The 25,099-nt window shown below is 39.8% G+C and overlaps 1 protein-coding gene across 1 annotated transcript in view; it reads right to left on the reverse strand.

Annotated features, from left to right (window-relative positions):
- Positions 1 to 8,158, reverse strand: part of eys (eyes shut homolog) — a 293,123-nt gene extending 284,965 nt beyond the window's left edge. The window contains exons 1-2 of the mRNA XM_051651752.1: positions 7,399 to 8,158; positions 2,614 to 2,730 (exon numbers count right to left, since the gene is read on the reverse strand). Coding sequence (XP_051507712.1) covers positions 2,614 to 2,730; positions 7,399 to 8,158 — 877 coding nt within the window. The remainder of the gene's footprint in view (positions 1 to 2,613; positions 2,731 to 7,398) is intronic.
- Positions 8,159 to 25,099: the final 16,941 nt, after the last annotated feature.

Raw genomic sequence — 25,099 nt, forward strand, 5'->3', positions numbered from 1 at the left:
CAAGACAATTGCAGTATTTGCATTTCCACAAACACCATGGGGCAAGTGAATAGCAAAATTAATCGAGTATCCAATAGGGCATATCCTATTAATTCTGTAACACGCTGATACAAACACCTCTGGCAGTCTGAATACAGTGCACAGGAGAGGGGGATCAAATGAAAATCTCATTTGAAGTGTCCCATGAGTGGGGCTCATTATTATGTGTGTGTATGCTCTGGTCTGTAAGGGCAGCCAGTACCGGGCCAGCCGTTAACTTCACTATGATTAATGGGGTGACAGCTTTGGCAAAGTCAGAGGGCAGCCGGCCCCACAAGGGGCCCAAACGGAGCAGAACTATAGACAAGTTACTTTCAGCAAGGTGCTCCTACAATATGCAATATGCAATGAGAGATTATGCTGATGTACAGACATCATGGTGCAACAGTTCTGGTGATTATCTGCCATTTGATTGAGTTAAATCATTGGTATGTGGCTGTGTTTTTACCAATCTGATGTAAATGTTTTTTTATCAAATCGTTAACACCTTTTACCTCTGCAAATGCCCATGGAATGAGATTTTTTGAAAACTTCAGAAAGAGTTAATATTCTACAGTGACCTTCACACCAACACAAACAAGGAGCCTGAGTACTTGTCACTAAAGTTAAATGATTATAGCAATCAGAGCACAGCCACTAAAACCATTTTGAGAGGGTTTAAGCAAACAGTGATGCATATAGGCTGGCAACCTGCAGAGTTATGTATAAAAATAATCCCTAAGAGCAGGGGGTCTTCTATAGGGGATTAACAATAGTCGTTTTATCTAAAAAAAAAAAAAAAAAAAAAATGCATTAAAAACAAAAATACAATATTTCAGGGGAAGTGCGAAATTGCTGCTCAACGAGCCCAAAATGTTCAATTCTGCCTCAGTTTGAAACCTTATATAATAGGAGGTCCAACATAGTCAGTCTCATGACAACTCATAATATTTTTTTAAGATACACAGTAGTGAATTCCATATTAAAACCATGGTTAGGTTTAGGGTTTGGGTAAGGGTTTAGACTTAATGGTTAGGTTTGGGTTCAAGGTTAAATTTAGGAAAAAAAAAAACATTATTTGTTGCTGTGGTGGTGGGGGCGTGGTTAAGCGCCGGTTTGTGAATGGAGAGCGAGATCAGGAGATAAGAACGGTAAGGATCATCACCTGGCAATGATTGTCTCTAACAGCCGTTTGTCATTGCAGTGAGAGTGGAAACGGGCTTTAAGAGCGAGCCAGACGCCAGTGACAGAGACATGAGCTGGAGAAAGACTATTGTTTTATGTCCGCTGAAAAGCGGAGTTCTGAGTGCGACCGCTGAAAAGCGGAAATATTGAGTTTAAAAGAAAGAAAAACTTGCCGTTGAGTTGGATTTGCCATCTCCCACTTCTTTCTTTTCCCGAACTGTGAACATTGTTACAGTTGCTATTTTAATTTTTGTCTATTGGAGTATATAGCTTGTACGTTTTTGTATAAGCCAACTCATACGATTTCTTACAATTTCTCCATCTCGTACTAATTATTACGACATGAGACTGGGTAGGGGTGTCCCTTCTCTGTCTGAAGCCTGAAAATTTGATTTTCTTTCTTTTTTTTTTCATTTAACCTGATAAACATTTAAATATAGAAGTTGATGGTATTCAGATATTCTGATATTCCCAGATGTGATCTGTGATAGTACTGTAGTTCCCTTGATGCAGACTGCAAGTGTTCCTAGGCCAGTTTACTGTGAGTAGTGAATCTCCAATGCAAATTCATCATAGTTCAGGACATTGCTAAATCTGTGTCAGACAAACAACACATTTTTCTTCAGTACCTTAAAAGCTGTAAGCATGACAGAGGCTGCTGCTATGTGCTTGAACAAATCACAGCTACAAAAAAGCCAATTAATCAACAAGCAAGAGCCACCTGGACTTCACAACGGAGACTCCATCATGACGGTATTATCAGGAACACCCCAGAGACCACCGAACTTTTGTTGCATATTTGTGGGTGAAATGCTCATTAGCCCAGCAATGATTTTATAGAAGCAAATGAGAGTCATTACTTTCAGAAAGCCTGTCACAGTGGTGTCTCATAAACAGACTTGGAAGGACAGAGGAGCATAAATTGTTTGTTTCTATCTGTTTTCTACAGCAAAGGCCCAATTAATGAACCTGTTTAATCAACCTGAGCAAATCACTCAAATGAAGCCATAGTCAAAGCCTTTATTAAATAATTGGCCATTTACGCATCAACAATCTTCTGAAGGCTTTCTTACATGAAGGCTTCAATTGTTCCATTTTTCAAGTCTGCTTTTTCTCAGTTACTTAAGAAGGACAGCTTAATGTGAGAAGAGATAGAAAAAGGCTCCATCAGATGTGACTTTGCATAATTGCACTTCCATTGTGAAGGCACCCCAAATGACCCATCATTAATCACATGACTCATTATCAAAAACATAATGAGTCAAATGAAGCCAAACAGTAAAGAAATTAAACATGCATTAGTGGAACTCTGAAGAAAAATCTCTCTTTTATGAAGTGTATAATTCTTGAGACTCCTAAAACTTATCTTTTGATTTTAATAAAAACAGTGATTTTGTGCATGGCACTTGCCTGTATATCCTGTGAGACATTCACATCTGTAGGATGTTGATGAAACTTGTATACAAGCTCCTTTCTTGCATCCTTTGATGCAGTTTTGGTGTCCAATGATTTCAGAGCAGTTGACACCTATGGTATGAAAATATAGATATTACATTGGATTCATAGATTTATAAAGTACAATATCAAAAACCCTGACTGAAGTCAAGAAGGCATTATGATGTTTCAATTAGTTTAATTTAGAACTTCCTCTGCTTATTTGCAGGCCAATCAATAATGTCCAAGGTACAGTATCTTTGCCATTTGGCCATTATCTGCAGATACAGAAAGAAATAAACTTCCTATCATATTGTGCAATCTGGCTTGAATTTATGGAGTAAAATGTTATGTATCACCAAATTTTACAGTGGTCATATCATAAGCAAACAGGCTACTATTAAAGGATTGGGCACTACAACTGTATTGGGCCTGTTAGCAAACCCGCAACCCGTAAGTATGCATTGTGTCTCATTCACATGCACAGACTTTATCCATAACAGCCGTAAGACTTGAACATACAGCAAAAAAAAAAAAAAAAAAGAAAAGCCTGTTTAATTCTAAGGGTCAGAGAGAGGGTGGAAAATATAATATAAACTATATTTGTGTGTGTGTGTGTGTGTGTGTGTGTGTGTAAAAAAAATTATGAATATTTTTTTTACAGACCTCAGGGAAAATAATAAACTGATAAACAAAGAATGATGATCCACTCTCTCTTCTGCTATGCTATGCATTCCATACAAATAAGCCATGCATTGCATACAATAGACATTACATGTCATGCTAGCTACTGTACAACACTCATGTCAAAACTACATACTAAACAAACAAATATTTAGAAAGTCAACAATCAGTAGGTCTTCACGTCATATTTATAATAAAGTCTCAATAACAGGAATATGCATAATTTGTTTTTACATTGACATGGCAGCCAACATGAATAATGAAGAATATCCACTGCCTTACCAAATGCAACAAAGTTCAACATCTGAACCTGCATCATATATCATCATATGCGGTGGCCAATGACAATGCCAGAGACAACTTGATGTTTTTCAGAAGTTAGGATAAAATTCAGTGGGCAGTGCCAACCTAACATATTCAAGGAATAAGTCTAATGAATAAATGAATATTTTTCACTTAAGTCATATCAGTGCAAGCTTGTTTTGAGTTGATCCACAGTGCGTACTGCAGACAGCCTACTGCTATGTTTCACAAATCACATTTCTTGTTTATTATAAAACAAAATTAAGACATTTTGTCTGCGTACACAAACCATGTAGTATGTTGCTCGCAGCCGCTAATCCAGAGTCAGCTTTTCTCATCCCATTTTCCTAGTTATGGGGAGTTCTAACACAGAGCAGTTTGGCTGTATAAGTCTGTGAACTGAGCAAGTATTTCACCCGGTATATCATGCCGTGGCCAGTGGAAGTTTAGTTTTATAATCCCTCTGCCTAAACGTGTTGACTGATTTTATGCAGCGTGTATTTACACATGAATCAATCGCGTTTCACTCAACTGGATGTTGAATGTTACATGCTATAACACAGAGCAGTTTGGATGCAAACTGATCCTAGAGAAGTTGTTATGGGCAGCTTTAAAGCAAAGCAATGCAGATGCACAAACAGTCAGCGATCATTCCACGTTGTATGTAACTGTATAATCATGCCATGGCCACGGGAAGACTTCTCCGGGCTTATGCTGCCTTCATGTGCTATCGGAATTTTCCTACTTCCCACTTCTGAAGTGGTAATTACAAGTATGTCGTGTACATAAATGATATACATAAATGAATATGACCAAAACGGCAAGTGCTAACAATTAGCTGCATTTAGAAAAATGAACAAAACCTGTCATTCACTACAGAAACTGTAATCTCCTCCGCCATGTTGAAAGTTTAGAACTCTTCATCTAGAATTCAGAGTTTCCCACTTCTGACTTCGCTGGGTTGTTCATGTGCTCGGAACTCGTAATTTTGATTTTTCCGAGTGCATTTGAAAGGCATATTATACCACAAAAATGTGGCTTACACACTTTTAAATACAGCCTACATGAATCATTTGGAGAATCAAAGTTTCACTTACACGAACGTTAAATTTTTGACAAAATGTTGCCTTATGAGGACACATTTCTTACCTCTTGCTGTGATTGTCATTACAACGGCAAAGTTTATGATGGCTGCTCATATAAGCTCCAGTGCACAAAAAAATAAACCGCTGCAAATGATGAGTACAACTGGATTCCACTGAAGCGTTCTGATTTACATTCCTTTACCAGCAATATTTTGCAGTTTTTAAAACATAAATCTCAGGGTGGGCAAAAAGAAGACTTGTGCTCTGCCCATCGCTGATCAGCATGGCTCATACTCTCTAGAACTACAATACCCATCATGCACACACATACTACATCTTCATTGTGCATCTCTGGTAATCAAGCCTCCCACTGTCTCGAATTACAATGCCCATCAGGCACTACGTCTCCTCCCCGAAGTTTGCACACTTTTACTCCTGATTTATTGCAATATGGGGAAAGGAGATGTGTAGCCTACAAAAGCAAAAGCTTATTTAAAAGTAACTCAGATAATAAAAATATTGCGTTACTTTACTTGTTACTAGAAAAAAGTAATCTGATTACGTAACTTGCATTACTTATACTGGTTACCCCCAACACTGGCCTCCAGTGATTCTTACAAAAGCACAATGAATTTAGCAGACATTAAAAAAAAAAAAAAAAAAACACACACAGACAGCATGGCAACATTACACCACTTTGAATACTCTACTCTCCTTGGTGCTCACCGAGAGACTAATGTTTAAACAACTTTTGGATGATGATTTTACTGACAAGATAGACAGGGAAAAGAATATTTAAATCAAAATTAAATGGTAGGAGGAGGAAAACTATAAAATATCAAGCAATTAAGAATGCTTTCAGGTGGCACAAAAAATCTTTGAGAATAATTATCATGATTAGGGAGCGAAAGAGTTGGGGAGAGCGAGAGGAGTGTGGAAAAATAATCTTAAAAAGGCTATTCAAACAAATGGCCCATGGAGGATCCAGTTTTGAAATAATTGCACAGTGCTAAATTTGGAGCATTTGCAATTATGACAGATAAATAAATAAGTGTCTTTGAAGAAACTTTGTTCTCTTTAGGTGGGTGGACGCCCATTAAACCTCCTCCCATCCATGATGATTGAAGGAACAGCATGGATTTATAATGAAATCTCAACATTGAAGGAATAGATCAGCCAAAAATAAAAAAAACCCTGCTAAAAATCAATTTGCAAAACATGTAAACTGACATCATATAATTTTAATTCAACATCTCCCAACAACTGTTTTTTTTTGGGGGGGGGGGAAACATACAATTGTTTTAATTATTTGAACCTCATGCAAACCTGCATCCATATGTGTGGACCTTGTATTTTGGCTTCGCTATATGCAACGCATAATTTAAATGAATTAAAACCGACTGAATACTGTTCACAAGACTCTGCACTGTCATTTAAGGGTTAAACTCCTTGCTCACCACATCACGTGACAAGAGGATGACGTTGATTTCCGTGAAGCACTTCTACTGGCGCATTGCCAACAAAAGTGCCTCTAGTAAGAAACCTCATTAAGTTTTTTGATTGAAACCTATTTGGTTGTAAAGAGCAGCATTTCTAGTTTTGTTTGATATGCCACTTTAAAAAAATCCATTCATTTTTCACGTGTCAGCGCGTTGACACTTTAAACATTAACACATCTGCAGGTCATTTTGCTTCATTATAATATACATTTTGTTATATTTTATTTTGTTATCACTGTATAATACTGTTCTATTCATTAACATTGGTAAATACACTCCTATATATTTACAATGCATGTTCACATTGAGAATAAATATATTTATCCAAAAGCTGAAGATTTTTGCTTTCAGAGGCTTTATATGGAGTTAGGATGAAAATAAGGTGGATTTCAAACTGTTCTGAGACCAGTGCAGACAGACAGCACACTGAAGGTTAAGTCATTCACTAAATACAGAGCAAGGGAACAAGGGGTCATACTATAGCTTTCTATGCAGCTAAGTGCATTTGCTCCTAAAATCTGACCAAAAGTTCAGTTTCAGGCTGCAGATGATGTATGGACCACTCAACATGTTTGGCATACATGGGACAATGATTAGGGGCAGTGATTGGATGATGCTGGCCATTACTTTTAATAATAATTGTTTATTCAGCTTTATAGAAAATCAGCTGTAATATCTATAACGTCTCAACATAAATAACATGAATTTTATTTAAAAAAAAAAAAAAAAAAAAAATTCTATAGCTTGGTATTATTTAAAAATTTACAATGCAGTCTCAATGTCCACATATGTGGACATCAATTCAAAATAAATAAATATTTGCTTTAGAAAATTATTATTATTATTATTATTATTATTATTAATAGTATTATTATTATTGTTTATTGGGTGCTACTAGTTACAAATCAAAAAGGGAAATGGAAAATGCACACAACAGTAAAGCGGGGTCTCAGGAGGTTAATCTATTGACATTCCTGTTTTTTTGTTAATAATATTTGTAAACAAGCAGCTTTGTCCTTATTACAGCCTAAGTACCAGTGTAAAATATCTTCGACTATATGGGGGTGGGAGGTGTGGGGCTTTGAATATTGTCTTGGACAATGGGGCACTTGATGTCAAAAATGTTGAGAACCATTGTACTAAACATCAGACAAATGTTAACTTTGGCAAAGTAAACAAGAGCTCCTCACCTGTGAACGGAGCATGACAAAGACACTCGTAAGGAGGGAGATCTGTGTAGGCAGTTCTCTTGCTCAAGCAGGTGCCTCCGTTTAAGCATGGCTGGTCGTAGCATCCATCAAAGTTCTCGCAATAATGCCCTGAAAAGTGCTTGTGGCACTGACAGCTATATGCATCATCTTTAAATGTAGTTCTGCATTCACCGTTTCCAGAACACAGGCGAAGAAGAGGTGAGCTCTTGCAATGCTGAGTTTTTACAAGAACTGCAATGCGCAGGCCAAGCCTACACAACTGACCACTGCCTCTGTGCACAACTGTAAAGTAATTAATTTTGGACATCAGCCACTTCGGTTCCACCTGCAATGTACCGTTAATACTGTTGGCAAACACCAACTGCTCCTTTTTTGGCTCTAAAATCAAGCAGTTGTCAAACTCTTCTTTGGACACTTTAATTAGATAGACACCATATTGTTCCAGGGTTCTGTCAGTGGATACAAACATCACATCTCCAAGTTGAAGATCCAGTGGGCACAGCTGAGGAAAGTGGTATGATCCAGTTTTCTGGTCCAAGTCTGCCTCTGTTTGTCTGGTCCAGCACTGGGTCAAGCTTCTGCAGGTGTTCTGCATAAGGGTCCACCTAACGCTGATGTCCCTTGCCTGATTGTGCCATTCATGAGACATGGATCTGCGACAGGCTACCTGACCATAGACAGTTCCTTCCGTGAAACAGCTGAGCAGGAAGGCAAATATATGCAGCTCTGGGTTTCTCATGTTTGTTTTTCCTGATGCTTGACTATTTCTTTATTCAGCCACTTAATGCTTTTCTGTAGACAGCAGCTTTTCTTGAACTTTAAAGTGAAGGTCTTGACTGTTCTAAAGTAGGCATGTAGATGTCTGTAAGAAAATACATACAATATTTACAAATACTGTATGTTGGTCAATGATATTGCACTCTTTTTTTCAATCAAGTTATTCAAAAATACATAAAAATGCAATTCACACAATTACTTGAACACACCTCTTCTATGATGAACATGTTTTAAATTTTTGAGTTCAAAGTCATTGGGATATTTTTACTAGGTTTTAAATAATAATAAAAAATACAAAATAAATTTAAAAAATGATGTAAACATCAGTGGCGGAACTAGAGTTTTATACATGGGGTGGCCAGGGGATGGCCAAGGCTAGTTCAGGGGGTTCATAGACATGACAGAAAATTAGTGTGTAACCCTAACCTGGCATCTAAGGAGCATGAATGAATCCCATGTTTGCTGATTAGAGGTAGAAGTGATTATTCACTTAACCCGGAGTTCTTCAATGTGGCAGATAGTGTGGTCCAAAAGGGTTACTTCACTAGAATTCTTTAACATACAATGAATAATCAGTGTCTCTACCTTGGAACTGCAGCTCAATTTATTTTTTTCTCTCTCGCGCGCGCGTGCGCACACACACACACACACACACACACACACACACACACACTGTACTCACTTACTGGAGAGACTTGGGTCACTCTGGTTTCATGAATATATTATCTGGATCTATAAGTGTTGAACATCCAAAATATTTTCAGAAAATAAAGCTTAAGCACCAATGAGATAAGATAGCATCTGTGTGTTACATAAATTGCATAGTTTATTTACAAAAAATAAATTAGCAAAAAAACACACTGCAATTTGACATACCTGGTATCAAGCAGAAATGGACTTGAAAAATATAAATAATTTTGGTGCCCATCAATATTACAAACTTAGAGTATCATATTTATGCTCATATATATATATATATATATATATATATATATTGTTAACCAATATCAAAGAAAAGTTTTGGAAATGGCCTAATCAAGACAAAATTACATCTGTGTGACATGATACTCTTTAGGGCTGATGTAATCGGATATCGACGATGACTTACAAAGATTCCGATGCTGATTGTGAACAGATGATGATCAACAATATTGGGAAATGGCAAAATGTCTCGGTTACTGTCATAACCTCCATTCCCTGATGGAGGGAACGAGACGTTGTGCCGATGTAGTGACACTAGCGTCACTCTTGAGAGCCCCGAACACTTCAGATCTTTGAGAAAAGGCCAATGAGAATTGGCGAGTGGAATTTGCATGCCACTCCCCCGGACATACGGGTATAAAAGGAGCTGGCTCGCAACCACTCATTCAGGTTTTGTGCTGAGGAGCCGAGACAGGATCCCTGCCATTTCAGCAGATAGTTCAGCGTTGTGGCAGGGGGTACACAACGTCTCGTTCCCTCCATCAGGGAACGGAGGTCACGACAGTAACCGAGATGTTCCCCTTCTGTCACTCACTCGACGTTGTGTCGATGTAGTGACACTAGGGGTCCCTATATGAAACGCCACAACTAGCTGAACCGTGTTACTTGGACTGCTGGTGCCGGTGCAAACAAGCTGCTGCGTGCGTAGTAGCAGGTGCACCGGTCTGCACGTAGCCTCCCCCAACGCCCCAAAAAACGCTGTATAGTTCCCCACATCCCTGGGGGGGAAGAGACGTATCTAGTATGGAAGCTTTTCTCTCTATGTTTTCTCTCTGCAGGGTATTCAGTTATTTGGCTGGGGTCATTTTAACGCTTAATATATGCGCTGGGGAAGGTGTTTTTTTCCTATCCTATTCTTTCAGGGGGAAGATCCCACAGAGACCACATCCTGCCCGAGGGGAGGTAACATGTGGCAAGCACGTCATGTGGGCTCAAAGCCGCACATGGAAGAAGGGCGGTGGTAGGTCCTGCCTGAAAGGGGAAGAGCTCTACAAACACGGCAACCAGGACAGAGAGGGCTCTGTCAAAGGGAGATGCAGGTCTGGCGACAGGGAGACCGTACCGCGGAAAATACATCACGGGGGTTACCGGAGTAACCAGCACCTGTGGAGCACCTACCTCAGTAAGGGCATATTAGCACACGTACTGGTTCTGGATGTGAATTCCTCTGCTGAATTCACGAGCCACAGGGCTAGGGAGGAAGGACATCCAGGGTTCATGGGTTCGTGAACTCTTTGGAGGGGAAAGGCGCTATACACAAGGGGACGATACACCTGGCCAGCTGTCAGTATTCCAAAACTTACCTGTTTGTACCTGACAGAACACGGGACGAAACCGGCCCAACACGGAGATTGTAAAATCTTGTGAAGTTATTGGGTGTCGCCGTCAGAAAGGTGCCATGGGCCAGTGCCCATTAGGATGCCAAACTCCTTGTGGAGTGTGCTCGTATTCCCGAAGGGGTGGGCACGGCCTGGGCCTGGTATGCTGTAGCGATAGCATACATGATCCAGTGGGCAAGCCTCTGTTTGGAGACAGCATTCCCTTTCCGCTGTCCGCCAAAGCAGACAAAGAGCTGCTCAGAGCATCTAAAGCTTTGCGTGCAATCCAAGTAGATGCGCAAAGTACACACCGGACACAGCAATGACAAGGCTGGGTCTGCCTCCTCCTGGGGCAGCACTTGCAGGTTCACCACCTGATCCCTGAAGGGGGTTGTGGGAACCTTGAGCACATAGCCCGGCCGGGGTCTGAGAGTCACCCGGACCGAACTCCAGGCAGGTATTGCTGACAGAAAACGCTTGCAGTTCCCCCGACCCTCTTGATGGAGGTGAGCGCAATCAGGAGGGCTATCTTCAAGGAGAGGTCTTTCAACTCAACTGACTCTAGCGGCTCAAAGGGGGCTCCGCCAAGGCCCAGGAGGACCACAGAGAGATCCCATGAGGGGAACAGGCGCGGCCTAGGAGGATTCATCCTCCGAGTGCCTCTCAGGAACCTGATTATCAGGTCGTGCTTCCCTAAGGACTTACCATCCGCTGTATCGTGGTGTGCCGCTATGGCGGCCACATATACCTTCAAGGTGGAGGGGGACAGCCGTTCCTCCAGCCTCTCCTGCAGGAAGGAAAGCACTGACCTGACTGCACATCTCTGAGGGTCTTCTGCTTGGGAAGAACACCAATTCACAAACCGACGCCACTTCAGGGTATAAAGCTGCCTCGCGGAGGGAGCTCTGGTCTGAGTGATCGTGTATACCACTGCTGGTGATAGGCCACTGAGGTCTTCCGCGTCCCATCCAAGGGCCAGACGTGGAGGTTCCAGAGGTCTGGGTGCGGGGGCCAGATGGTGAGAAAGAAGGTCCTTCCTCAGGGAATTCGCCAGGGAGGGGCTGTCGCGAGGAGTGTGAGGTCTGAGAACCAAGTCTGGGTGGGCCAATACGGGGCCACGAGGGTGACCTGCTCCTCGTCCTCCCTGACCTTGCACAGGGTCTGTGCAAGTAGGCTCACTGGGCGGAACGCATACTTGCGCAGCTCCTGGGGCCAGCTGTGTGAAGAAAAATGAATGCTATGAATGAATTTAATCAGTAGGCTATAATCAGCATGTACAGGTCTTGCAAATGGTCACCATTTCCTTTAAGATTCTTTAAAAAAAATTTAAGCACATTTTTAAATTCACTAGTTTATTTTAAATGGTATAGTGTAACAAGTGCATTTTTAAATGCATGTATCCAAATTACCATGAGTTTAAAAAAGTTGCATGCATCGTAATACAATGTGACCAAATAAGATGTTTTTTTTATTTTTTATTATTATATCTTACTAATTTAAGCAAATTGCACTTGTTTTGGCACGTGTGGAAAACAGTAAGTACAATAGTCTACAATCTGCACAATAACTCAATGCATAGCTTGCTGAGTTGATTCTCAGTGAAATTGTCATACTTTTCACAACTTCTAAACATTCTTTCATCGAGTGTGTCATCACATGCAAAATGATCCATTCAGTTATCAAAATCTGTCAGACATACATGTATAAACCATAAATATCTATGATATGGAATGTTTGTGATGTCTGCTTGATCTCTGGCCAGACCAACAAGAGTGACAGGATGTCCACCAAGAAGATGGGAACTTGTAATGTTATGTTCACTACATATGACATTACATGTAAGAAATGTGTAAAAATGGACATGCAAATGTGATTTTTTGTTTTGTTTACATGTAACACATTGCTATAAAATAAATTTACTGTATACATACAAATGTTCATATCCTTTTTCTGTGTACTACAGTATTGTACAGTATTGACTTTTCCCAGTAAACTTTTACCTACTGTTGAAATCGGTATCTAAAAAGATCAGTGTGATACACAATATCATTCAGCTAGACAAAACAGCCATTCTTGTGTAGTACAGTAAGCAGTCAGTGTCAACAAAAAAGTAGTTTTTTTTGAAATTTGTATATAACAAACCTTTCCAGGGTTGACTGCCATGGTGAAAAAACATCTAAACATTCTGACCAGTACGGCTCACACGATGACAAAAAAACTTTTCATTTTGGTGGCATTGGCCAATTTACTGACACAATAACTAGGTTTTGAAGCATGAATTAAATATTTTGGGTGAGTTACTACATTTTGCAGACATGGAATAGAGTTGTGATATCCCATAAAACAGTTGTGACAATTGCACTTACAGTTTAGAGAATGATAAGACAGTTTCCAAAAATGAGCCAAAGCGATTGAGAAAAACTGTAAGCTCAATTCTCCGTTATTGAGCACACATGTGCCAATCCCTTGTGATTGGTGCGCAGCACATTAAGTATTTGATTGATAAATGGTGTTCATAAAGAGGACATTGCGTATGTTATCTTCCCTGTAAACTATTTAATGCTTCTCTTGCATTTCGTTTGCTATAGCAGCAGGATCAATTCTCCAACTTGTTCTCTTCTCTCAAGTTGCGGGTTTGCTTTTTATTGTTGCGCTTGAACCCAACAGTACCAATATTAATCTGTATATATGTAAGGGGGTTCAGTGGAAAGGAGGCGGCGAGAACCGGCTTAATAATATAAATAATAATTTAATAAACAATTTAAACAAAACACACAACCAACAACACACAGTACAGCTGCCTGCAATTCTCTCTCTCTCGAACTGTCGTCTCCGGCCGCCTTTATCCCTCGCGCACCCCATCAGGCTGATTGGGGACCAGGTGTGTCTCATTCCAGCCCGGCCCCGCCCTCCTCGGCTCTACACTCCTCCCGGTGTTGCCTCAGGCCGGGGAGCCCCCGGCATGACGTACATCCCCCACCCTTCCTCTCCGGGGGGGGCGTGCCTTATGCCCCGACTGCCGGCGGGTCATCCCCGCCTTCCTCGACCTGGGAGGAGACAGGAGGGAAAACAAAACAAAATGGCGAGGGAAAGGCCAACACGGAGCGACAGAGAGAGAGAGAGGAGAGAGAGAAAAAAAAGAAACTCATTGGTTCTCTGATGCGCCATCGCGTGGTCCTCGATCACTACTCCACCCCCTCAGGCGGACTGCAGCCGCACCTCCCCGGGCGGACCGGAGTCAGACCTCCGACCCCCAGCGGACAGAACGCCCCTCCGCGTTCCCGCCGTCCCGTAGGGACACTCCTCCGCCCCTGGCAGCGGCCCTACCACTCCAGGTGGTCGGGGAGTTGCTTCCCTCCTCCCCCCCCGGCAGCAGCTCCCTCGCTCCAGGCAGTCGGGAAGTCCCGTCCCCACTCGCTTCGTGGACGGCGGCCATTCCCCGCGTCCGGGTGGTCGGGCTACTCCGTCCCCCGTCGGACGGCAGCGGCACTCCCCTGGGTGGACGGCAGTGTCGAGGACTCTGCGACAGGAATCCCTCCTCCTTCCCGGGTTTCGGCGCCAGTGTAAGGGGGTTCAGTGGAAAGGAGGAGGCGAGAACCGGCTTGACAACTTAAATAATAATTTAATAAACAATTTAAACAAAACATACAACCAAAAACACACAGTACAGCTGCCTGTAATTCTCTCTCTCTCGAACTGTCGTCCCCGGCCACCTTTATCCCTCGTGCGCCCCATCAGGCTGATTGGGGACCAGGTGTGTCTCATTCCAGCCCGGCCCCACCCTCCTCGGCTCTACAATATATTATTAGCTTGAAGTGTGTTGATGTAGTGAGCTTGGTGTATAAGAGCCTTTCTCACTGCAGGTAAGGCATTTATTTGGGCTTTAGTGGGGTGGTTTGTAAGGGTTCCAATTTGATGTTTTAAGTGTATTCATAATAAATATGTCATTGCAGGTGTGGTGTGGACCTGTATAACACTTGCTGCTGTTTCTTCATACCTGTTTTTTTCACTTCTGTTCCTGCGTGCTGTTTCAGAGTCGCTTCATTGATTGTTTTGCCAAACTTGTTGCACTACATTTGTCTTGTTTCTGCATTGTACAGTGCAAAACATTAAAAATAAAATAATAATAATTATAAATAACATAAGTGTGTATTGTATGTTGTTCCAGAAATGAAAACCTGACATATACAAAAAATATTTTATAATGAATGTTTGCCAAATAAGATCGATCTCTAACGAGTTGGGCTCAAGTGCATTCAATAAGGCAGAATATCAGATCCAGATTGTGTTTTGTGATGTGGGAAATTGCACTATAAAAGTAAGTTAGCTTATATTTACACCAGCATGTATAATCTACATTAAGTAGAACTGGAGCTTGCAGGTCTGAAGATGCAAAACTAATGCTGAACTTCTACCTTATTTCCAGAAGTTAGTTATTCACTCGTTATTTGGTATCTCCTACCCTGTACTCTCTGGAACTGACAATTTTACAACAATATCATTAGCACAGTTAGGTTAATGTATATATGACTATATCATACAGGCATAAAACATTGAACTCAAATGGTCAATGCTTGTAGCTGGAGACAACACACTCTCATAGCAAAATCGTAAGGATTTGTACAAATTTTCTAAATTTGGCTAATTTGTATGACATTGTACGACCTTCACTACAGCCAATGACATCATTGGACATAATTTTCATCTAATATGTGACAATTACTTGCTTCTGTCACACACAACAGCTTCCTGTCATGTTTTCACACTCGACTGATTGGTTAGGTTTAGATTAGGTGTCTAGGTCATAATATTAATAAGCATGTCCTTGACACCTCATGCATGGAATTCACGCTTCCACATTACACATCCGGGCATTTGCACGTGATGAAATCGTATGAATTCATACGAACGAAATTGTACAAAATCATAAGAAATGGCCAACTCATAAAATATGTATGAACTTTTGTGAGATCGGCTGCTATTATGCCTAAAAATGCTCCAATGGGCTTTCATTAACTAGCGCTTGTAAGGGACCATTTGAAAATTCCATCCACAACACCAAAAAATCAGAGGTGTCCAAGAATTCATTAATTCAATTAAAGTGTAAGTTATGTATACAATTTACAATCTTTAGAATGTGTAATTTTTATATATATATATATATATATATATATATATATATATATATATATATATATATATATAAAGGTTAATACAGAACATACAAGGCAGTTGCATTGAACACTTGGGCAACAGTGACATTTTAGCATTTTAGTGGACTTTTCAGACAATCTCTTATGAACCATAGCGAATATTTAATAAATATTGAACTTAAATTAAACTTTACTCCACTAAATATTATTATGCAGTCATAATGCATTGAAGTTTTGTTTAAATATAACTTGTTTGGTCCATTTATTATGAGGTGGGGTCACTGAACTCTCTGTGGTGTGGAAAATGAGAACACCACTCCAGTTTAGGGGGGCCACTGGTGACTATACAGAAAATAAAGTGAATTCTGGATTACTACATCTACTTTTTCAGGGATGATGGGTATAAATAATAGATGTTTATCGAGAGTGGGTAATAAACTTTATTATACAATAAATAAATCTAGTTTACATGAGGGAAGTAAGGCATGCTTGTTACTGCGTGGTTAACTTGAATCAAGACGTCTTTAAGTCAATAAGGAGTATTTCAGTACAGTAATTTAAGTTGAGTCATAAAAGCCTTTATTGTAAAAGACCATGTTGATAAATAGATTTATAGTGCATTTTTAACATTGTCCACTAAGTTCAGCGTGTGCAGCGTGATTAAAGAGCACTTTTCGCCACCTCGTCTCATCTCTCACACCGGCTGCAGCACGGAGATTCTGTTTAAACTGTAATCTGAAGACACAGGCAAATGCTGCCTTCGAAGGCTGTATAAGGATGGATGATGGCAGGATGAAATAAGGTGCTTTTTAAACTGTTCAGAGAGTTCCATTCATCCAAAAACACTGTTGTTTAAACCATTAACTGATAAGGTAGCTGCCTATGTTTTCCGATGCAGCCAAAGTTAGTTTAAAACAGCCCTAAACAAACAAAAGTGTAGCTCCGATCCTGGCATCCTCCGTCAGTGTTGTTGATTTTGTTGTTATTGTTGCTATTGAAATGTGTGTAAATAACATCATAATAAAAATGGTCGATCATAGATGACGTCACTACGATGGTATATTTTGAATGCGAATTCAGCCGGGTAAAAGTCTCTTCGAGTGTTCCGTTCCTCGTAAGAGTTCTCATCTAGAAAGTTTCTGAGGAAAAAGTACCAGAACTGTAGGTGGGAAAGGGCCTATAGTGATATAGTGTAGATACCATGGCAATAGTTACAGGGCACAATTTGTCAACTTGTGCAAATACTTTTGAAAGCAAGGTGCTTTCTGAGTCACAAATTAAGATATTGCTTGTTCAAAGTAACCACTTCAAAAAAGGGTGCATCATTTCTTGTTCATTTCAATCACATTTGATATTTCATTACATCTGAAGTATTCTAAACAATTGAATCTCCATTGTGATTGGATCAGTCAATGTGAGGCCACTTTGAACATTCATCATAATCACCTTGAACAAAATTGAAAATTACAAAAAAGTATTTTGTCGTAAAATAAATTTGACAATTTCCAGGATATTCATTTGCTATGTAAATTTGCAACATTTTAGAAATGATTAAATATTAGATCAAATTACCTCAAAATTAAACTTTAGACATTACATGCAATGATCTCATGGATCATGAACATTTTGCAGTGCATAGTGACAAACAGGTGTTTAGGAAAGTCTTGGTAGTTTTTGATGCTATTAAGTTTTTTGGGGAGAAAATAAAGGATAATTTTAACCCGTGGGGCCTTTAGCCCCGTTGTACCCTACATGCATTTTAAACTAGATTTTTTAAAAGATTTCTAATTTTTATCATTATCATTTTTCATTTAATTTTTAACCTTATTTGTCTGAAAGTACAGAAGGTTGAGTAAATAATGACAGAATTTTCATTTCTGTGTGAACTATCTCTTATGGACGACTAGTGAGGACATAAGGTATGCACAAAAGCATAATTTCTTTAACTTTTAATTATAGCCTTCACAATTAATTAGTGAAACAGAAACTCTCTCTCAGTATCATATTGCTTATTTTCTACCATTAACTTATGGATATTGTTCCTGTGGAGCAATAAAAGGCAACCGGATTAGTTATGGAACCCTATAAATAAGATAAACTTGTGCATAGCATTCAAAATGAGAGAACCTCCAGCAAGTATGGCACACATTGAGTTGCTCCAGCTTTAAAAATGGTTTCAGGGCTCTTTCACAAGCCTCCTGTAGCATGGATTTCTCCACAGTCTGGCATCGTTGTGCCCTCGGGGAGTCAACTTCAGTAAAATGGCCAGCTCCCTGCTCTACCTGCCTGCATGAGGCTAGTCAAACTAATGAGCAGTCATATTTGACTCTCCTTTCCTGTGTGCTCTCAATCTTAGGGCGGCTTGCCTGGAAGAAACACTGCCCTCAATTCTTTCACCACGAGTGGCAAGGAGGGCAGTAAATGGCAGCTCCACTTGTCATAGTCACTTAGGGTTCCAACAGACATGTTGCATCCATTTTAGACTTAACTGAAATTGCATTTGCCTATGGTCCCAGGTGAAAATAATGATTTTCCATGCTGGTCAAGCCTGGTCTATGATGTTTTGGTGCTGGTAGTTGCCCAAAAGTTGTTGTTGGGGGGTTCGGCCCCGTTCTGCCCCGTTTCGTGGCCGCCCCACTGGGAAAAGTCCCGGTTCTCCATATTGCCAGTCCGCTACTGATATCTGCTAAAAGTTAACATTGTCAAATTTTAGAGCATATATATAGCCACAAAACTTGGTCATTTCATGGTCATTAAAGCTAATCAAACTTTTACCATGAAACCACCAGCCTGCTGAGGTTTTTCTGATCTATCTGTTGCTTTCTTGCTTACACATTAATATCTCAAATCTGACCTCATGTGATGTTAGCATAGCCTGAGTTTCCCTAAGGTAGAGACAGCAAGTGACTGTGCTATATAAAATATTCCCTCTCTGTCTCAAACACACACTCTCTGCAACCTTATCCCTCCATGTCACACAAAGAGAGGTTAAATCAGATCGACTTTCTCTCTCCCTCAGGTCCTGCTCAGGCTTTTAAGGTAGATAAAGGAAGGGTGCAGATATCTCTCTTCCTCCAAAATTCTCATGTCTTCATCTGTAAACAATGGCAAGAGTAACTGATAGCAATGACTCGTTCTCATTGGACGTGACACATCTCATTAGGTGAGCTGGATAAAAAAGGGAGAGGGGCTGAGAGGTCTATAAAGTAATTTCCTGGGATTACAGGGTTTACGGCATTAGGTCGCCATGGCAACAAAGTTGTAAAACTGGAAATACTGTAACTTTACACAAAAAAGGTTAATAAGCAATTGCATCACACTAAAAATCATGTTAACATGCATACCCCCCACAAAACCCCCCTTCCAGACTGCCCTTGTTTTATGATTTAACATCTAATAAATACTTTTTGTGAAATGTTTTTTTTTCTTTCTTGAAAAGTATGCAGTCTTTCTTGAAAATTAATGCTTCTTGTTATTTAATACAATTGTATTCATAAATTAAGAGTGGCTTAAGTCCAAATATTTCTTGAGACCACTATATATACAGACCATCCAAGGGAGGGCCGATGAACTTTGTAACCGGGTTCATTAGGTGTCAGTAGTGTAGGGCTTTACTGGTTGTTTAGATCAGTGTTACTATCAAAAATAATTAATAATTATTTATTTAGTTATTAATTAATATTTAAATTAATTAATTGAATCTAACTCATTAAAACTTCATATGGGGCTCCAGTAAATGTAGTGCGCTATGTTTAGGAGTGGGTTTGGTTATTAGCAATAATTAATAATTATCAAAGACAATTATTAATTATTAAAATCAATAGAACATTGATGAGAATCAATGTTAGCTTTTTCTAATCCTTTAAATCAACAATTATCAAAGATAATCGTTAATTGTTAACATCGATGAAACATTAATTAAAATTAACACCAGCTTATTGATCATTCAAATTCAACAATCATCAAAGATAATTATCAATTATCAAAAATCAATAGAATATTAATAAGGATTAACATTGACGGGGCACCACCCTGGAATCAGGGACTAACAACCAGATAGTAAAACAGTCTCAATATTAGATTGTTTTCTTAGGAAAATCGACATCCGAAGAATATCGATTTTCGGGAAAAAACAATGAATGAAGGCTTGAATCCAAGCACTGACATCCCGTCAGCATGACACAGGCATATGCAAAACAAACCAAAACACCTCTCTTTGTAATATAAACAAAGTTTATTTATGCAGTAATATCAATTAATAATTAATACAATGCAGTCAATAAACTTCCGACTTACAACTACAAACTAAACAGTGATATGATTATATATTGAAATCAAAATAATCCTATAACCCATGAGGGTGTGTGTGTGTGTGTGTGTGTGTGTGTGTGAGAGAGAGCCTGTGTGTGTGTGTGTGTGTGTGTGTGGTTAGTACGAGAGAGAGAGAGCGAATTAAGTGATGGCCCCAAAGCCGATTTTGCGATCATGGGAGAGAAAGCAGCTGTTAGTTTATCACTCAGAGATGCGTGGATGGCTCGTAAACAGTCCCGCGTTCTTTGATTCTTTAATGGATAAACTGAATTTGCCGGTCTCACCCACGATGGCAGAAATGCACAACAGCCCACTGTGGTTGGACCACAATACAACAAATCTCATTCGTGATAATTAATACCCTGAGTATTAATAATGAGTGGAAATGGCGGTCCGTAAACTGTACAAGCAAAACCTTGAAACACAAGAATAACACACTATAATATTCTATCTCTGCCCAGACGTAAAGCTCTTACTTGAATCGTATGAGGATGTAGAATGTGTATTCATCCGTCCTTTAACTCCGACCCGGTTCCTTGAGGCTCGGGTGATGACGGGAGGCCGTTTCCTCGCTCTGTTGGCGGGCATGGCTGCTGATTCTCGGCGGGCTGGCGGAGAACTCAGAAATGTCGACTTGATTGAAGATGGAAGAGAAATCTTTAACCTCTTCACTTCTGCAGGCAAACGGATGAAGATGCGGGTTGCTCGGTGGTCTCCTTCGGATCCGTTAGAGTGTTCGGTTGAACACAGAGTAATCTCAACTCATCCAGCGAGATGGAGATTGTATGGCCACAGTTTCAAGTTGGACGTTACTTCCTTGTGCCACAAAGCTGCACCTGAGAGCAGTGATGAGCTGCATCTACACCCGGCAAGCAAAGTTGCTGGAAGCAAATCCCAGAAGCATTTCAGAGGTATTTCTACTCCTGATGATGTCATGGTTTGAGGGACGTTCTGTTGTGTGCCTCATCCAATAGGAGTTGAGAGTTCGATCCTTTAGTGAGCAAGGCTTCATGGGATTTGTAGTCTGTTTTGGACTCCCTTTGTTTGATTTTTGCGCGGTTTTTATCAGTAAGATTTACGACTTTGTATGTGGGGGCTGCGTTAGGTTTTACGACTGTGTTAGGCCTGCCATTGTCTTCTATCTGAATACATGAGGCCCAACAGTAGACATTGTTACGAACCCCTGCTCTTTTGCTTTTGTGTTTCCTGTGTGAGTCTCCCAATTAAATGGGGGCGGAGACTCTAATAAGCGACACCTGAAGTCTTGCCTATTTAAGAGGTGCTGGCCGCACATCATGCTGCTGCCCCAGGAAACCCACTCCAGTGTTTGTTTGCTGTTGTTTTGATTTATTTTCTTTTAGACGGACAATGCATTTGTCTCTTGTTTAGTTAAAATAGCAAGCGTAGGTAAGAAAGTGGACCCGGATGATTCATGTTTCTCCCTTCAACAGAGAAGCAATCTTTATCCCAGAGCTGCGTGATCAAAGAATAGATGAAAGGCTGACAGATATGGCGTACTGAGAGTCTTCATGTGCATGGAGCCAGAGGCAAGGCTGTACTATCACCACATCGCCTACTGGCAGATGGATGCCACAGGGACAAGAAAAAGCTCAGATTCAGCAGTTCAAGCCAAGACACCCTGAAAACAGAGTGAACACTTATGGAAAGAAAAGATGACATTATGCTCAAACTCATCCACTACAGCTGAAACAAGGCATTGCACTGAACCAAGACTATAAAGTTATGGATACTGAAAGAAACTGGTTTACTTAGAATCACCAATTATGTTTCTTTAGTTTATGCACCACTATGAATTATTTGCTACTTGCTATTGACAATAGACAGAGGCAGGTGGTATTAGAGGGAGAGGGCACTCTCATTATAAAGAACATTTTATTGGATAAAAAGCTTTTAGTCCATGTCTGTTAACTTTGAGTCATATGTGGTAGTGCAACCTTCTCCTATATTTGACTAAACTAAATTATAGCAGATAGATGCATTTAATGTACGTTCCCATCCAAGAAAATGGACCAAAAATATTGATCTGGCACTCAGGGGTGTATGAATTTTATCAGAATACACAGCTACTTTTGAATGGCTGTAGAAATAGGCTTTTTGCCAACATAAGGGGGTGTTCACACCAAATTTGTTATGTGTCCATCTGCACTGTTTTTAAAATAGTTTTTCTATGCAAACATGTGCTAGATTGATGTTTCCTGACCACCGCATCATGCTGTTTTATCATCACCTCACTTTGTCGTTTTAAAATAACTTCTTTTAAAAACACATCTCCAGACACCTGTTTGATTTGTTGCACTACATCTAGCTATATATTTATTTATTTTTTTAAAGAAAAATGTGTATGGTCTGAATTGCCCCTAATAGTGTAGCTTACAGCATCTGGCATTTAGTAGTTACAGAATCTACCTGGATGGGGCTAATTGCTGAAACTAACCAGCCAAAACCTGACCCCTTGCCTGCCAATTAATAGCATCAATGGCGACAAGCAAAAGCATTATGCTCAAACATAACCACTACAGCTGGAGTGAGGCACTACACAGAGCTAAGACTATAAAGTAATGGACACTAAAAGAAATCGGTCAACTTCCAAGCTCTAATTATGTTCCTCTGAGCTTTTGGCATTTCAGAGTGTATCAGAATTTAACAGCCACTGCTGTGTAATGTAATTATGCAAATATCTCATCTTTTCAGAAAGTATGTGACTTTAATTAGAGTAGAGGGGCTCCCGTTGAAGAGTGGACATGCTCGTTGGACACATCTTTAATCTGTTTGGATAGATATTATCTCATTGTACAGAAAGCATATTTTTCTATGGAGCTCAGGCCAGTCCCACTGGAGGTTGGGCATGTGAATCATAGTGCAATCAGAAGCTAATTATTTCTGCTTCAGAGAAAAAAGGAGACCTGACAGAGGGCACATTTGTGCCAGGAGTGTGAAGTGCTGCTTTACACTAAGAGGCTAAATGCTAAAGGAAACACTTTTCTGGCTCTAAAGTCTATGAAGCTGTTAAAAATAAAACCTGATTGATTAAAGTCCCATTCACACAGCCAGCTACATGCAGTGACAAAGTGACCTGAGTATATTAATTTTCAATGAGAGCTGGCAATTTCCAGTAACATGAGCAACAATGTCAACTGGTGACTAGATGTGGGCATGTCCAGTAACTCGATATATCTGGGGAAGATTTAGATAACTTTATGCAAATGCAGAGTGACTTGACGCACCAATAAGTGTGACAGAGGAGCTCATGTGAACCATCTCATGTCAGCTAGTTGCATTTTGACAAGACAAAGTTCATCTTTGCAGTCTCTGACCATATATATATATAACATTTTCCCTTCAGATTGCTCACATAAAGAAGCATAAACACTGATTTAATGTCAACCTTGAATGCCTCTACTGGTGACTTACCAGTGCAGCAACTGGCAACATGCAGTATGTGGTGGTGTGAACAGGGTTTGGTGCAAAGGGAGTGTTTGGGGTGGCCTAACAAGAGCTTCACAGAAGCCCGATTATGGCACCTTGCCACCTGATTGGCCAATGATGCTTGTTCAGCGGTCAGCCTGGATAACAAGGAAGCTGCTCATGCATGAATAAAACAGACAACAGATCAACAGACAGACACAGCCAGGCAATGGTCAGTGACCCCCGTCACCTACAAGACCATTTATTTGTTGTGAAAGAGAAGCCTCAATTACATCACAATCTTAAGAAAGACAAGAAGATTGTAATGAACAGTAGCTGCATATTCATTCAGGTCAGTGGGTTAATTGTGGTTACATACAAAGGATACAAAATAATAACATGAAATTATGATTTAAAGTAAAATAATAAGTATCTGTTTATATACCTATCAATCTGTCTGTCTATTTTTTCTTTCCGTCTCTGTCCATCAAACCCTTAATTCTGTACATGTATAGATTTGTAAGAATTCAGACTTAACCTTTAAACTTTAAGGCATTCATCACACTTTATTATATTAATTCTTTGGGTCACAATTTGTACAGAGAATACTGTTCTCCTGCCTCCCTTAAAATCTAAAACAGGACAACTTTTCTTTCAGTCTCCTTTTTCTGGATTGTGTTTTAGTCACAACATTGCAAAGCTGGGAAGCTAGTTGGCATTAAACTGGTCTAGCATAGTACGCCTTCCCTTTATTACTGAACCATCAAACTTAAAAATATTTACAAAAGGTTCTTGTCAGAATATCACTCTTCAAATTCAATTCTCATCATTCTGCTCTGAATAGTTCTCAGTGATCCCATTTGTCCAATGATCAAACCAGAAAGAAAAGCCTTGGAAAGTCAGCATCAATCGATGCCACAAAAGTCCAAAAGATAAATCATGATTAACCTGCTATTTGAGCAGCCTGGCAGCACTTTTGAGTCTAAGCCCCTCTCAAGAGCTGAGTAGTAACCTTTATAAAAGAGGCAGTGTCATGAATACTGTGTTTGAAACATCAAAATGAAATCCATTAACTCAATACATGTAATATCTTTTAGTTCATTATGGTGGCACTGTATTTAAATAAGTGCTGAAATTATTAAAACATGCTTTTTGAAAAGTTTTGGCAAAAAGCAAAGAGATTATAGGATGAGAGGTGTCACTCTGCTACATATAGGGATGGAAGTCCCACCTTAAAGTGATTGTTCAACCAAAAATGAACATTTTCTCATCAATTATACACCCTCATGCCACCCCAGATGTATATTACTTTTTTCTTCTGCAGAACACAAATTATGATTTTTAGAAGAATCTCAGCTCTTTAGGACGCTTCAAAGGGCACATAAATGATCATAAAAGTAATCCATACGTCTCCAGTGTTTTAATCCATATTTTCAGAAATGATATGATGGGTGTGGGTGAGAAACTGATCAATATTTCAGTACTTTTTGCTTGACATTCTTCTCCCTGCACAGTAGGGGGTGATATGCATGAAGAATGTGAATCACCAAACACACAAGAAGAAGAATGTAAAATCTGTTTCTCACCCACACCTATCATATCGCTTCTGAAGATGTAGATTTAACCACTAGAGACTTATGGATTACTTTTATAATGACTTATGTGACTTTTGGAGCTTAAAATATTTGGCACCCGTTCACTTGCATTGTGTGG

Source organism: Myxocyprinus asiaticus, chromosome 23, assembly GCF_019703515.2.
Source record: "Myxocyprinus asiaticus isolate MX2 ecotype Aquarium Trade chromosome 23, UBuf_Myxa_2, whole genome shotgun sequence".
In the NCBI taxonomy this organism is placed as follows: Eukaryota; Metazoa; Chordata; class Actinopteri; order Cypriniformes; family Catostomidae; genus Myxocyprinus; species Myxocyprinus asiaticus.